This window comes from Coturnix japonica, chromosome 2 (assembly GCF_054131305.1).
Source record: "Coturnix japonica strain WE chromosome 2, WE-NBRP24, whole genome shotgun sequence".
NCBI lineage: Eukaryota > Metazoa > Chordata > Aves > Galliformes > Phasianidae > Coturnix > Coturnix japonica.
In genome coordinates this window covers 42661710-42677776 of record NC_140664.1, presented here as the reverse complement: position 1 = coordinate 42677776, position 16067 = coordinate 42661710, and the positions used below count along the sequence as shown (strand labels likewise).

The window sequence follows — 16067 nt, the reverse complement described above, 5'->3', positions numbered from 1 at the left end:
GCCCTAGAATTTAAAATGCAAAATAGTAAATCCACTTCCACTTGGTATCTTGGTAAGCACACAGAGAAGTGGGTTAGAAGACTGGACACTGCCATAATGTTTTAAACTCGGCCACTTTTTATTACAGCTATTTCCTGTATTCCACTAACAGTCACATAAGAGTATCAGCATTTATTTCATTTGTTTTTAGAAGTTTTATTGTTTAGTGCTCGATGATTGGCTGCTTTGCATACTTCAACTGGAAGAAACTGAACGCGAAATTATTAGGCTTTGGAGCTGTTTCACTCACTTTTTCTCCTTTTTCTCCTCTGAAAAAGAGGCTTAAGCTTGTTTTCTTCACTGCTGCTTTGTAGTTCCAAGAATGAATATTGGTTTTACTATTGTTGTTTTGTTATTCAACAAATACCTCACAAATGCATTTATCCATCTCTGCTTATTTTAGTGCAATGCGTGTATTGCTGTCCAAGTTACCACGGCCATGGATTGTTGATGAGAAGAAAGATGATGGTTACACTGCCTTGCATCTGGCAGCTCTCAACAATCACGTCGAGGTGGCTGAACTTTTGGTGCATCAGGTAGGGTTCTTTCCTCGTCTGGATCATGGGGTGCCATATGGGGAGCTGTAGAGGTCAGACTTGCTTTTGTGATTAGTACATTGGCTTAATAATGGAGTTGGACGTGGACAGTCTGATACTTTGTCGGATTCAAACATCTGTACAGCAAATGCTTGATGTACTTAATAACTTTTGCTCTCAAATCTTCAAAACAGTAATCATATTAAGGGTTTTATTGTGGGCTTTAATTGACTGCCTTGCATTAATGAATTGCTGGAATAACTGCCTAACGCTTTGAACATCTTCTAGGGCAATGCTAACCTGGATATCCAGAATGTTAACCAGCAAACTGCTCTACACCTTGCTGTTGAGCGTCAGCATACACAGATTGTTAGGGTAAGTATGTTACTTACAGTATGCCACGTGATTAATGGTTATTCTGGATCATTGTAGCTCTCAACACAGAGATACTTCATGAAATGGCTTAGTGACTTGTTCTAACTGTTGAATGTTTGTACGATTACTTTTGATTAATTAATTAATTTGGGATCCTGCCAAATTGTACAGAAGTTTAGCAAACAATATGAAGGAAATTACAGGAAAGTTAAATTTTTGTATGTGTGTGTTATGGTTTCCTTTCCGTAGTTGCCAATTCTGGAATCTCTTCTTGTGGAGTAAGGGATAATGTGTTCTGTTATTTGTCTGAGCTTCATGGTCTTGTTGTGGGACCTCAGAATAGCATTTTTGATGCCTCTTTCTTTGAGAACAATTGTTCTTGCTCACAGCTTCTGCAAACTGTGGCTGGGTGAAACAACATCTTACCAGTTTGACTTCTTTTCAGTCTTTTGTATAGTTTTCGCTTTTGCTAGCTTGGTAAAGCTATAAGCAGTAATAAAGTGACCAGTGAAATTAATGCTATTTCTGTTTGCCTGCGTGGTTATGAAGGTTTAATGCTTCCATTTATTAAAACCTGGTAAAAGGCAGAGGAAACTAGAGTCTGGTACTACTTTCTCATTCTGGCATGGATTGCTGACATGGGCTGTTAAGCTTGGGAGAGAGTCCTCAGTGCTGTAGGATATGTTCTCTAAGAGTGAATTCATCACTCTGGCCTTGGCCCCCTGTGCAATTTTTGTCTTTGTGTTGTGAGACTCTTCCTATAATGAAAAATGTTTTGTATTCGGGCCTGCTGAGTATTGTGTCCCCTACATAGACTTGTATCTGTGGTTCTGTTGAGCATTATTTTGCAGTAAGGTTTCTCCATCTCTGCGGGTTGATGGATGTGATCTCATTACAGTGAAACATGTGATACGGCCCTATATCTGGAACCACTTGCTACCAAAAGAATGGTTTCATAGAGTCAGTGTCACTTGCATTCTGCAAGCTTTTCTGCAGCTATATTTGGTGAGCTCTTGTGCCCTTCTGGAACTGACACGGTACCTGGGAATACAACACTAATGCAGCACATGAGCAGGAAGGTAGGCACATTGAAGAACTAGTGTTCTTGGATTGTGTATTGGATTTGGCATACTTACACCCAAGAATATTTAAGTGAATGACTCTGTAGAGTATCCATATTTCAACTTTGGATTAGCTTTGAGAAGTCCTAAAATAACTCATGCAGCCACGCAAAGAACATGTTGGCTCCTATATTTCAAATTTAATTCCTATTGGGTACTTTCCAGGCTTGGGTTGTACGCTCAGGCATTTGTGGAATAGTGGTCAAAGGTAGCAGAGTTCTTTTAAAAGCTCTGCTGCCATGACAAAGGGTAATTTTTTAATCTTTCTTTCTTTCTTTCTTTCTTTCTTTCTTTCTTTCTTTCTTTCTTTCTTTCTTTCTTTCTTTAATTAATTAATTCTTTCTTTTTTCTTCTTCTTCTTCTTTTTTTTTTTTTTTTTTTTTTTTTTTTTCCTTTTTCTGCAAAGGTTTTGAATTTCCATGGTACCCAAAGATTCCACGTTACTCTGAGGAGAATTTTCTCATAGATTGTCTTCCAAGAGATTCACTAAAAATCCATAGTAATTATAGGGAAACTTTAATGATGTGCTGCCATTTATTTCCGGGAGAAACTGAAGCAGAAAATGACTAGTGACAGACACAGGATATGAATGTAAGGAATTAAAATTGGGTCAGAGTGAGCCCATTTAGAGGATGTAAGGTGTCCAAGTGATGCTGTTGAGAATCTCAGCTGATTTTCTTGCGTTCAGTTGTGGAAGAAAGAGTTGGGGGAATGTGACAAACTGCAATCAATTACAGACAGATGTTTCCTTGAAACATATGCTCTGAGTTTCTTTATAGATAATTTATTTTTAGTCTTTTCAAGAGTCTGTGATTCTTTCATTCTAAGACATGAAAATCCCTGCAATTGGGCTACTTCTGAAGAGGGAGATATTTCCCTTTATATATTCCTGTTTCTAGGCTGTTCTTTTTGTCTCTACTGCAATTCAGAGGGTTGCAGAGTAGCAGAAGTTTGAAACTGAAGTAAAAGCATCAGCTGTTGTCTGTAGGTTTTCAAAAGCAACAATGTGATTATTTTTTTTAACAGGCATTGTTATTTGTTAGCATGTGTTCGTTGTGTTGTTTAACAGCATATTTGAGCAAGTTCTGGTACATCAAATTTTAAGAGGGCTTTGTGCAAGGACAGTGTGGATATGAGGACCTGTGCAGTCTTATTTGCTTCCCTACCATCTGAGCTGGAACACGTCTTAAGGGGATATGGCTAATTTTAGACTTAAGGATGATTCTTACAGTTCATTACTTTCCAAAGTGTTCTGAGATGGTATTTAATAGTCAGTGGGTTTTATGTCTTCTGCTGCATAAGAATTAACCTAAGTATGTGTTTAACTACTTCGTTAATGTGAGAATACTGCTGTACATTAAGTTGTAAAATTTAGCATAGAGTGAAAGGTGATTCTTGAGGTCATTGAAACCTAATGTTACAGAATGTATAGGCATCAAAATATTTTAACTGCTTTGGTCTGTTTCTGATACACTGTTCTGGTATGTAGCCTTGTTTGTAGGCTATTTGGTACAAATTAAAAATAGAAAGAATCCTGTGAAATAGCATCTCTTTTAGCTATCACTCAGTCAAGCAATTAGGCTTCTGCTGGAATAAAATTGATATTTGAAACAGGTGAAGTGCTTCAATTGAAGGCTGAGCTTTCAACTGTGTACTGTGGTGCAGGAAAAGAATAATCCTTTTGGACCTGATTGTGAATCCTAAACCAGAGATTCCTTGCAATTAGCGTTTATATGGGATATGGAGCTGTTCTTGTGTTTTAAAGTGAGTTCTTTTTCTTCTCAGCTCTTAGTCCGTGCAGGTGCTAAGCTGGATATCCAGGATAAAGATGGGGATACTCCCCTGCATGAAGCCCTGCGACACCACACGCTGTCACAGCTCCGCCAGCTCCAAGACATGCAAGATGTGGGCAAGGTAGATACTGCTTGGGAGCCATCAAAGAACACAGTAAATAAAATGCATTTATTTATTCTTTTTTTCTTATGTGTTTGTCTCCTTATTATTCTAGCTTGTCTCGTTTCTGTACTGTTGAACTGTTTGGGGTTTTTTGGCAGCATAAGTTTATGTAGATACCACATTACACTGCAGTGTAGGCAGGAATCCTTTTTATAATGGGGCTTTTCACATTTAGTCATTGCCTTTGTTAAAGAAAAATTGGGGTTCAAAATAGTTTGGCAGGTCCGTCTTTCATAGTGAACGTGTACAGCTGCCAAAAAATCAAAAGTGGTTTTTGGAAAGAGAAACAAGCAGTAATATAGTACAGAATAAGACTAAAATTGTTTTCTGTGGTTCAACATCTTGCATGATTTGTTTGTAGCTTTCATTGTTCAGACTCTGCTGCAACCTTCTGAGAGCTTCTTCTGTTAGAATAAAGCATTTTCAGTCTTTACATATTGATTGTTCCATATCTTTGCGACAGAGTCCATTTCAGAAGTGATACTGTAATAAGGAAATAGTCTAAGAAATGCAAGATAATAGAAGATGTTTTTAATTAATAATAATAATAATAAAAGTACTTATGCCTGAAAAGGTGTGTGAGCGCCACGCGAAGTTTCTAATTTGGCCAATAGAAAGGGGAGGAGTAAAACTTGTGAGTGATTTTCATGGTGGAAAGCAAACACTTCTTTTTTCTTCCTGTGAATAGTAAAGATATGCAGCACGGCACAGAATTAGATTTACTGAGTCATTTGTTGCCAATATCATCATAATTTTTTCATATTTAAACTGTGGGTGACAATTCCAGCATTTCTTTCCAGAAAAACTTGATGGAGAAGCCTTTCTTCAAAACTTTACTTCAAAAGTAATTCTACTGTACAACAAATAGTCTTCAAATTGGCTACTTCACTGAAACACACTGTGATAAGCTTTGGAAAGATTAAAAGTACGACTGGCATAAATAAGGAAATACTTGTGTCCTTATAAGTGATAGGAAGAAGCTGATCAGAACTCTGTTGTGTTCCCATGATCTGAAATGGACTCTGTGAGCGATGGTCAAAACGCTTTGTGTGCATGTATTTAATTTTGAAAGGAATGAATGAGATAAATATTCTTTCTTAGGTTCAGCATTTGATACATAGATTTTTCAGTTGCCTTACCATCAGTGACGTCCACAATGAAACTGGAAGAGTTGTTTTACCTTTTCTAGCACAGGTGTTTTTTCACCTTATAACATCCATTTTTGAGAGTTTTGTTTCAGAGAAAAAGGAGGGTTTTTTTCATTTTCTTCTAGTTTCATTTGAGCTGGATAGGTTCAAAAAAAATACACTGGATTCATAGGAAAAAGGTAGCATAACTAACAGAAAGACTCTTTAAGGTTGTATCTCTGATCCTGAAATTGCTCTTTCATTAAAAGCCCACCCCCCAGAAAAAAAGAAACCCAAGTAGTGCATCATATTTTAGCTTGATCAACCTTTTCGTCTTTTTTGCTTTTTTTTTTTTTTTTTTTTTAGCTCACTTTTACCTAACAAAGAAACTTGGGAAGTTTTGGGCAGTGTGAAGGAGATACGTGCTCTAAGTGCACAAAAACAAAACTAGTTTTATGTAGTGATATAAAACAAAGTAAGATATGGCAGAAGCTATGAGATGGAGTCAAGCTTGGCTATTGTATGCCTAAGAACTCTTAAGGTAACCAGCCGATCAAAGTATCTTGTTGTAAATACTAAATGAGCACAATACTTGTATCTATTGTGATGGTATTGTAAAAATGGTATAAGCTAGATTAAAATTTAAGATGCCAACCGGCTAAACCACCTAGAGAGCATCTTTGTAGTGCAACACTTCTGCAATATTTCAAGACAGTAAAGTGAAAAATTAATACAAATATTACTCGTAGGAGTCCAGATGTCTTTCATGCCCCGTCCCTGGAGGCATTCAAGGCCAGGCTGGATGTGGCTCTGGGCAGCCTGGTCTGGTGGTTGGCGACCCTGCATATAGCAGGGGGTTGAAACTACATGGTCATTGTGGTCCTTTTCAACCCAGGCCATTCTGTGATTCTCCAGAGATTTGCTGCAGTTGTGCTGGACTTTTCATTGTTGGTTTTTTGTTTTTTTTCAATCAATTCTGTGTGCCTGAAGTGTTTCATACTTCCAGAAGAGGGTCATATGATGCGATCACATCTTGGTGTTTTTAAGGCATACAGTATACAGATGCATTCAGATACTCCTGATATTAAATCTTTCAAACTATGTAGTTTTCATCCAATCATGGGAAAGTGTGCTGGCCTGCAGGTATCCATGAAAACATGAAGCAACCTTCAAGAATGCTGTAGCTTGTAGTCACATAATAAATAAAAACTTATAGCTAGAAAGAACTACCGAGACTCAGAGATTTGGTGTCTCAGTATCACAGAATAACCCGGGTTGGAAGGGACCTCAAGGATCATGTAGTTCCAACCCCCCTGCCTGGCAGGGCCACCAAACATACACATTTACTAGATCAGGTTGCCCAGGGCCCCGTCCAACCTCGTCTTGAACACCTCCAAGGACGGGGCATCCACAACCTCCCTGGGCAGCCTGTTCCAGGGCCTAACCACTCTCCTAGTGAAGAACTTCCCCCTAACATCCAACCTAAATCTTCCCTCTTTTAACTTAAAACCATTTCCCCGTGTCCTGCTATTGTCAGCCCTTTCGAAGAGTTTACTCCCCTCCTGGGAGTAAGTTCCCTTCAGGTATTGAAAGGCTGCAATGAGGTCACCCCGCAACCTTCTCTTCTCCAGGCTGAACAAGCCCAGCTCCCTCAGCCTGTCCTCATAGGGGAGGTGCTCCAGCCCCCTGATCATCTTCGTGGCCCTCCTCTGGACCCTTCCCAAAATCTCCATGTCTTTCTTGTACTGAGGGTCCACACCTGGACACAGTACTCCAGACGGGGAGTAGCTGACCTATTCCTTGAATAATTTTAGTTCCTTAAAGAAAAGCTGAGTACAACTGATGTAGAATTAAACAGCCATATAATAGTCTTAATTCTGGAGTCACTTCCTTGGGCGTACAGATGTATGCATGTATGTATTTATGTGCACATGTGCATGTTTTTCTTTGTTCAGGCTTCTCTTAACTGCAGTGTGTCTCAAATTGCTTACGTATTTGTTTCCTTTCAGTTAATAATGGGACTTGGCACTCAGGGAGCAGAGAAGAAGAGTGCAGCATCTATTGCCTGCTTTCTGGCAGCCAACGGAGCTGACCTCAGCATTCGTAATAAGAAGGGTCAGTCTCCTCTTGATCTCTGCCCCGACCCCAGCCTCTGCAAAGCACTGGCTAAATGCCACAAAGAAAAAGTCAGGTTTGTATAATAGTAAAATTCTTACTTTCCAATCTGCTTTCTGTAGATTAAGTGATGTTTTTAAAAATCATGCTCTTATTACCTACAGCATTTAAACAAACAAGCATTTTCTTGATTTTTTGCTTAATTCTTTATATTCAGTGGTACACCAAATGCTACCTGCAAATGTATTTGTTGAAACTTAAGTAAGTTTTGCAAGAGTTCCATGCAGTGACTGAAATTTGAACTGTACCTTATTCCTAGGCGTTGTCTTTCCTCTGGCAGGTACCAGCCAGGGTGGGTTGCACCCCTGCCCTGTGGCATCTGGATCTGGGTAGGGCTTGCTGTTCTTACCGGCTTAGCTGTGGCTTTGCTGCAGGTATCATAACAGCGTGATGGCCTGACTGTGCTTTTGTCTAGGAAAAACAGCTATCTGACCAGGCTGTGAGGAATTCTGTTAGTGGAGAGAGGGACAGATTGGATTTGGGGTTTGGTAACTTCAAAGAGGGTCTAGCTAATTAGAATTAGATTGTAAGAATTTTGGAGAGTTAGACTGGATGTAACTAGAGCAGGTTATTTCCTGAAGCTTGGTATGCAAGGATTTTGATGAGTTGGGATGTAAACAACACTGGTTATTACACTCAGGGTGGAGACTGCAGTACCAGGAACTAGAATTACAGCAAAATACATGTTCCTGTGGGAGGGAGGGAAAGGAAAGTTGGGAAGATGCAGCTGGAACTTGGTAGAACTCCAGCTCCAGAAAGGGGCGGAGGAATTCACTGGAAGAGTTAACTGCTCATTGGGACAGGTTGCCCATGGAGGCTCAGAAATCCGTCTGTGCAGGTTTTGGAGACTGAAATGGGCAAAGCCCACTGTAATGTGTGAATTCAGTGCTGATTCTGCTTTGCATAACGGACCTCCTGAATACCTGCCAAGCTGAATCATTGTATGACATTCCAACAAGAAAAGGAGAGGTTAGATCTGGCACCTCAGATGCTCTTCTCTAAGGTTTACAGTTTCACTGGAATCCTGCTCATGAAAATTTACAGCTTGCTACTTGTCCCAGTTATTTTCCCATTATTGACTCTATCCTCATCCCTAATTCCTGTTTAAAAATCACTGTAAGACAACAAAGACCGTACTTTCAAAATGTTGCAGAGGGGGACTGTTTTTTGTTGGTGTTGCCCAAAGCGTGAAAGGTTTGTTCTTTCTGCAGTCGTTTTATTTTTTTTTTTGTCAGCCTCATCACTGTGGCTGTTCCTATTTCTTGCCACCTTTTATGGGCTTGTGAGCATTATGGGACTGAGCTGTTTACATTTAACCTGTGCTCCCTCTGCTGGGTGAGCTGCAGCAGGGGACAAATAGGTTGAGGACACTTACGGAGTTTGAGGGTTCTTTTACAAGCCTGATTGCAAAGTATTACAAATATATTCAGGATTTTCTAGGTGTTATGCAGATATGAATCTACAGGGTATAACTCAGAAGATGGGGTGGGGGAGGTTTTTTACATTTACAAAATGCTATTCTGACTTGTGTGGTCTGTTTTTGCAGAATGTCTTAACTGACCATGAAACCTTTTGCACTGTTGTCAACTGTACATTTGGGAAGATGCAGTTGGGATTGTTTTATCATATACACTGATGCTTGAGTGCATAGGAACATATAAAAAAGCAGCTAATTGTTGCGCAGCATGGGTTAAAAATAATAAGAAAGTCTCACTACAGGATTTCTTTACAGCGGTCAGGTTGGTTCCCGAAGTCCATCTATGATCAACAATGACTCTGAAACCTTAGAAGAATGCATGGTGTGTTCAGATATGAAAAGAGATACTCTGTTTGGCCCATGTGGACATATTGCCACTTGTTCTCTGTGCTCACCACGGGTGAAAAAATGCCTCATCTGTAAAGAACAAGTTCAGTCTAGGACAAAGGTAAAAACTTCCACAGCTTTTTGTTTCTGTCAAGGAAAACTGTAGTGTATTTTAAGCAGTGTTTTGCCCTACAGATGTTTCACTGGATGGAACTACCTATATCACATGATGCTCTTTTCTGTTTGCCTGTACTCATGTCCTGTCTGCTGCTCATTCTCTCTCTCCCCCGTCATTATCTTTATTATTCAGGTCATCAGAGTTTGTAATACAGCCATCTGAAGTTATATCTTACTGTGCTTTCTCCTTCAGAGTAACAGCTGTTTGTGTCCTATTTTGAGGACCTAATCAGAGTGAGTTCCTCAGGTTTCTCAAGTGGTTGCTCACAGGTATTTGTGACTAGTCCAGGTGCATCCCCCCCTGATGTTGTTTATTTCTTTATTCCCACTAATCACCAGGTCTTATCCTTCTGATGCTTTTTGGTTGTTTAAATAAATAAATCTCATATTCCACTTACAGGTTTTCTAATCTGTGGAAGATCCATTCTGTTCTTTTTATCTCTATCTAAACATCTTTGGTTAATTGGCTTCTGTTTTGTTGTGGTTTTTTTGGGGTTTTTTTTTACTCTGTAATTGTACAAATTGCAAATATAAATTAGTACTGTTTCTACTGCTCACTCTTTTATTCTTACTTATACTTGTTTACTCGTTCTTCCGTGCATATCCTCAAAGGGCAAATCTTAGCACAGCTCTTTTTCTGCAGACTACGTAGAGAAATACTCAATGGAAAGGTTCAGCCATGGGGGGCTCAGGGCAGCACAGTTGGTCTGCTGCTTCCACTTATCCATTTAAAGAAGTGAATGTATGGAAATCAGCTTTCCTATATGAAAACTGACCATAAAGGATATCTATAAAGGATAACCTTCCTTGAATTTCTTCTGCTGAGTTAGGGAGTGGAATATCTGTTTAGTATTTCTCTAATGTAGTGCTAAGAAATGAATGAACGTGGTCAATGATTTTGTGATCAGGTAGAGGTGGTCCAGACCAATATGAATGGAGTGGCTTGAGGTGTCTGTGACCGCTGCGTACATTTCATCACATTTAAATGGCATGAGAAAACTCTGACCCAGAATATTAGTACAGATTACTGTAATACATTGCAGCAAAGGAAATAGAAGAGACAAAGAAAAAGAAATATCCTAGCTGCTTATTTATATCTGTCAGTGTACTGAACACATAATTTTTACCAGCAAGTATCAGTTCTTCAAAGTCAGTACGTTAACTGCTTTAAATTGCATTTTGAGGTGATGAATTAGTAAATACAACATCAGGTGGAGCTCCTTAAAATTCACGTGCCTTGTGAAAGAGAGTGAAAAATGCAAGTTCATATAAACATCAGGAGATAAACTTTTCTCTTATGTGTGCTTATTGTACTTTACAGATTGAAGAATGTGTAGTGTGTTCAGACAAAAAGGCAGCAGTCCTTTTCCAGCCTTGTGGTCATATGTGTGCTTGTGAGAGTAAGTAGACTTCACAGGATGTTCTTTTTGAAATAGTCCTTAAGCAGAAAACTTTTATTTGAAAAAATAAAATACTAAAACCTCAGTAGGTATGTGACTTTGAGACCAGCTTAGCTGTATTATAAACCTTTGTTATGATTTTGCTATATTGTTACTCTGAAAAGAATAAACAAGTTCATGGGTAGGAAAAAGGAACAACAAGGATAACAGGATTCAGATTTAGATTATTTCTGTCCTTTCAGATTGTGCAAGCTTGATGAAGAAATGTGTACAGTGTCGGGCAGTGGTAGAACGAAGAGTGCCTTTCATAATGTGCTGTGGAGGGAAAGGTACAGAAGATACCACTGATGATATTTGTGAGTGACTCCAATACCCTGACTCCAAACACTCTTTCCCCTGCTCCCACCAATGTCTTTTCATTCTCATTCTTTGAAATGGCCTAAATTTTTCCTTTCCTTTTTGAAGAAAAGTTTAAGAAAACAGTGTTAGGCTACGTATCATATTTGCTGTTTGCTCTGCTAGCAGCAGATACCATGATAGCACCAACCACTTCATGAAAAGTCTCCCTCCATCATCCAGAGTAGCAGCTGAAACATACATCAGCTTCATGGCCACTTATTAATGGACCCACAAATCAAAAGTTTGACTTAATGTGCAAACAAGTAAATATGTGTTTTGTTTTTACTTCTGTAACTATCTGAACTTCACTGGAAAATCATTGTTGACAGATAAGAATTCTGAGAACACTGAGGGGCTTACAGGCATCTTGAACATCATTACTGAGGAAGCACCTACCACATTTGTTGCTACAAAACTCAGATTTTTTTCACCTGGGACTTGAGCCGCGGTGTGGTTGTAGTGAATTTAGATTATCAAGTATGTTTGAATGGCATCACTTCAGATAATTGGAAAAATTATAGTTAGTATTCTGAAAATAATTATTCCTCTTTCATTAGATGTGATCATATGTCTTTATTTCCTCTAAATTCTAACATCTCTGTTTTCTCTAGCAAGTGGTAACATTCCAGTTATGCAGAAAGACAAAGACAACACTAACGTCAATGCAGATGTACAGAAGCTGCAGCAGCAGTTACAGGACATCAAGGAACAGGTAAAACTGCTAGATAAAAATTTTATGCACCAGTAAGGTAACTGAAAAGCCAATCATCTTCTGTTATTTAAAACAAAATAACTCACTGAAGTGATTCAGTTCTTCAGTTTTAGTTAAATGACCCTTAACTTTTGTGGTTCCTTTGTCTTCCACGTACAGATTTAAGAAAGGGTGGCAATTTTTTATGATTCTTTTACCAGAGCATCTGTGTCAGTGTGACTTAAAAAAGGGTGCTCTGCGCAGTCAGTGTGTCCCGTGCTGCTGTAACTGACCTGAATGTATTAGCTGCAGCAGGAAGTGTTCTTACAGAAGTAGATACTCTTCACTACTCTGTCTCAGGCTTAACATTTGCTTTTCTGTTTGTGAGCTACCTTTGAACAGTGGCTGTCAGCTGGTCATGAAAGGCTCTACTGTATGTACTCTTAGCAATTGTGTGTGTGTGTAATTGGAATATTTGGGATACAAGTGAAAGGTTCTTTTCCTTTTGTAATTATGCATCGTATAATTTTTGCAGGTGGAAATCTATTCAAATTGACCATAGATTATAGTGGTAGTTTATCAGTAACTAAATGGCATTCAATTTAGAAACATTATAAAAGCAAAAAAAATGTTTCAGATAATCAAGAATATTTAAATTTGCTACACCTGTAAATGTAGTCCAGTTGAAATGGCTTACATACTCATTTACATGTGAGACTTAACTGTGGTACATCACTGAATGGTTTCTTTCTTTTCCATCCAAGCAAAGAATATTTGACATGTTTTCAGTGGTAGAGGAGTATCTGACTGTTGTATGAACTTACTGTATTAGAAAAGAGCCTTAATAATGTGATTTTTGGCTTCCTTGTGTATAACAATTGGAAAAAAAAGGTTTTAGTGGATACAAGAGACAGAGAAGCCTCTTTGTTATAGCAGTTTGTGATGCAGTGATGTCAACATGCTGAGGCAGTTTTTGCTCTGAGCTGTTGGTGTACATACCAGTTAAGACTGAAGCTTTGAATCATCACTTCTAGAGCCCGTACCTTTAAATACCTTGAATTTGAGAACTGATGTTCTGTCAAGTTTTAGCCTTGGTAGTACGTCTGAAAAGGACTGCTCCTGGTATATGGAAAATGGGCCAAAGAACCTGCTAACGGTTAGAACTCAAATATAGTATTCAAAACACATTCCTTCATATTTTGTGTAGAAGAAACGTGCAAATTAAATGTTGTCATTTGAAAAATATACGTCCTCCTTAATGATAATGTCTGGAGCTGCTGTGTGGCTGTGACTCATTAAATCTGCTGGTTTGCTTCAGTTGTACTTTTAAACATCATTGGATGAAAAGAATGAGATAATGAGGCTACTACTTTGGCATTTAAAATGATATATCCAAATATACCAATGAATGCTTAAATCCAGGAAATCTGTTTTCTTCAAATGCATTCATATATTTTCTGCTTACTTTGAGTTTTATAAATGATTTCAGTTCTGTTTGGATAAGGTAATAGTTTTCCTTTTAATGGGGATTTAAAAGGATGACTTCTTCATTTTACAGTTTTTCTCCTTGATTAGATGTGACCTCAGGTTTGTTTTTTTCCCACTTTTCCAGAAGTGCTCTCTTAGCCATAACAATTCATACCATAGGAAATTGTTAGCAAGAAGCTTTCCAATATCAGAAAGTTGTGCTGCTGTGGGGCAAAAAAAAGAGCATTTTATACATGTCGTTTTCTACCTGTGTTTTCTGGTTTTCATATTTTCAGTGGCAACTAAGATTTAATACTGAAATGTTTTGAGAACTGAGGTTCTTTTGCTTTGACATTCATTTTTATCTTTTAAAATTTGTTAAAAATCAGCATATAACTAATGGTTATGCTACACCTGTTTGACCAGAAAGAGATTGTTCTGGTTGTTCTCATGTGGTTTTGCTTTGAGACTCTTTTGTGTTTTGTTTAGTGTCATTTCTGCTTACTCCAGTGAGGGGGCAAGTTTTGTATCATAATTTTGAGCAGCAAGTAGGATTTGATTACAGTTAGTCATCTAATCTTTTATGTTTGTGCTTCAAGTGATGCACAACACTGAGCTTCAGTCATGTGTATACTTCTGATTTGTACTTTAATAGTTCCCTTTTACGTTGATGATTTCATACTTAAAATTAATTTGTTCTCTTTCAGCAGGTATAAACCTATGTTTCATCTCATACCTTCAATGATAATGTAATATGTTAGTGCAGCAAGCTTTTAAAACCATTTCTCGTGCCGAGCAGAAGTGATGCCTGATGTCAGCTGAATCTCCCACATCTGATGACCACACCATTCTTCAGGGATTCCCTGATTGTGAACCCTTGTGACTGTAATTGCAATACCTTCACCTCATTTCATACATAATCACCATCATCTGTCTAATATCTTATGTATGTTCCTTCACCATACCTACATCACTTTCTTTCTGCTTAAAAATGAATTTATTTTCTCACCGCGCACCTGTATGTTGTTGGAGAAGATATTTTTGATAATGAGGAAATATTTCAAGCAGTTTAAAACATCTTTTAAGTGGTAAAAAGTGATTTATTTGAATTATCAGACCAATTTATAAGTGTGATGAGCACTTTCTGAAGACCGCTCTTACTTCTCTGTCAAAGTAATTCCCACATACAATAGATGGTAGTGCCTTTTTGTACCATTTGTTTTGCTTCAAAAGATGGGAGTCAAACAATCCCTGCAGATAAAAGGAATGAAAATGTGGTTTCATACAGTGAGTGTTCTAGCAAACTAGCACAGCAGTGGAAAGATGTTGTGGCATAAAATGTGTGTAAGCCATGTATGAACTTTATTCCATTGTAAAGGTGCATATGAGCTTGTACTTAAATTTCGAGTGCTTCTTGGAAGCTGGGTAAAACTCACGTACTTTGTCTTGCATCCTGGCTAGGAAACTTTTGAACTGATTGAGAAGATCCTTTTCAGCATAGTGGCATAGCAGACAGCAAGTCTGTTTCTGCCAGCTGAATTCTCCTACTGTATGAAGTAGCATTAATGTTAAAATAGTATCGCATTAAGAAATAAACAAGTAATATATTTTAGATCTTTTACATTTGTACTTAGCCAAAGGAATTGGGCAAAAAATTGGTTCTAAACACAAAGAATAAGGTCCACAAGCTTTTTTGTGTTGTTTTTTTTTCTCCAGAGGTGAGATTTGGATTGCCTTTGTCAGTCTTTTAGCAAAGGATGTCAGGTATTGAGGCAGCTGTGTGTTCAACAGAAATTGACAGCTACTTGACATTGAAGTCTGTAGGTTACTGAAAGAAGCAAGCTCTCATTTTCCCATTGGAAGCCTAGATGGTGATGTGGTGTGAATGGAAAAATAAGCTGGGCTGACTGACAAACTCTCAGGTCTTCTGCAAGTTTTTAGTCTGTGCTTTGGTATGACACTGTTGGAATTTTGACAAAGGTGGAGCACAGCGTTCTTGTCAAGAATACTTTTTTTCTTTCTTTTTTTTTTTTGTTAATTTAATTTTTTTTATTTTAAATGAAGTGACAGAAGGATTTATGTGGAAATTTTGTGTCACTTCTGGCCCATTATTCTGATCTCCTGGAGATTAAAATAGGTGTTTGGCCAAATTCTGTGTCAGCAGATTGATGGTGAAAATATGTGTGTATATATATGTACGTATGTATGTATTTGTCTTTATCTAGGCTACCTGCCCTAGGAAGTAAGTATCTGTTATTTCCATAGGAAGGATGCTTTAAGATTATACTTGACAGGGCTTTTGCCAACGATCATCTCTCTCTCATGAGGTGAACGGTCTGATGTAAACTCCCAATGATAAGTGTGGTAACAAGTCACAGGTGCAAGGTGGTGATAAAATGAATTCGTTTGGAATGTTGGACTTGCTGGCATTTCATATCATAAGCAAATGAGGTTCAGTGTTTTTAAATGTTAGTGTGTCTCAGATTTGAGTGCATCTTATATTTGATATGTCAGTCTATAGAACAAACTTAACAATTATGTGTTGCAACATCTATTCATTTACTAACCTTTATTAAGGCTGTTAAAAATGAAATCCTAATGTAAGATATAGTTGCAATATGTTTATGGTGAAGGAACATGCCTTACAAAAACTTCATTTTTTGCATACGATAAAAGGTGAAGGACGTTGTTCCTTAATCATTTGGTACAGAATAAATTCTGCCGTTGAAGAGCTTTAGGAGATCTTTTTTGGGGCATTGGCTGTCACTATAATGTTCAGCAATTAAAACGGATTTTAAAA

At 38.0% G+C, this 16067-nt stretch overlaps 1 protein-coding gene across 3 annotated transcripts in view; it reads left to right on the top strand.

The window, feature by feature from the left end:
• Positions 1-16067, top strand: part of MIB1 (MIB E3 ubiquitin protein ligase 1) — a 64740-nt gene that overhangs the window by 42646 nt on the left and 6027 nt on the right. Inside the window, exons 13-20 of one of the 3 annotated variants that reach the window (XM_015855417.3) lie at positions 443-575; positions 864-950; positions 3857-4018; positions 7164-7345; positions 9062-9254; positions 10632-10710; positions 10953-11066; positions 11721-11821. In XM_015855417.3, coding sequence (XP_015710903.2) covers positions 443-575; positions 864-950; positions 3857-4018; positions 7164-7345; positions 9062-9254; positions 10632-10710; positions 10953-11066; positions 11721-11821 — 1051 coding nt within the window. The remainder of the gene's footprint in view (positions 1-442; positions 576-863; positions 951-3856; positions 4019-7163; positions 7346-9061; positions 9255-10631; positions 10711-10952; positions 11067-11720; positions 11822-16067) is intronic. The other 2 variants (XM_015855420.3, XM_015855418.3) reach the window with 2 other exon arrangements.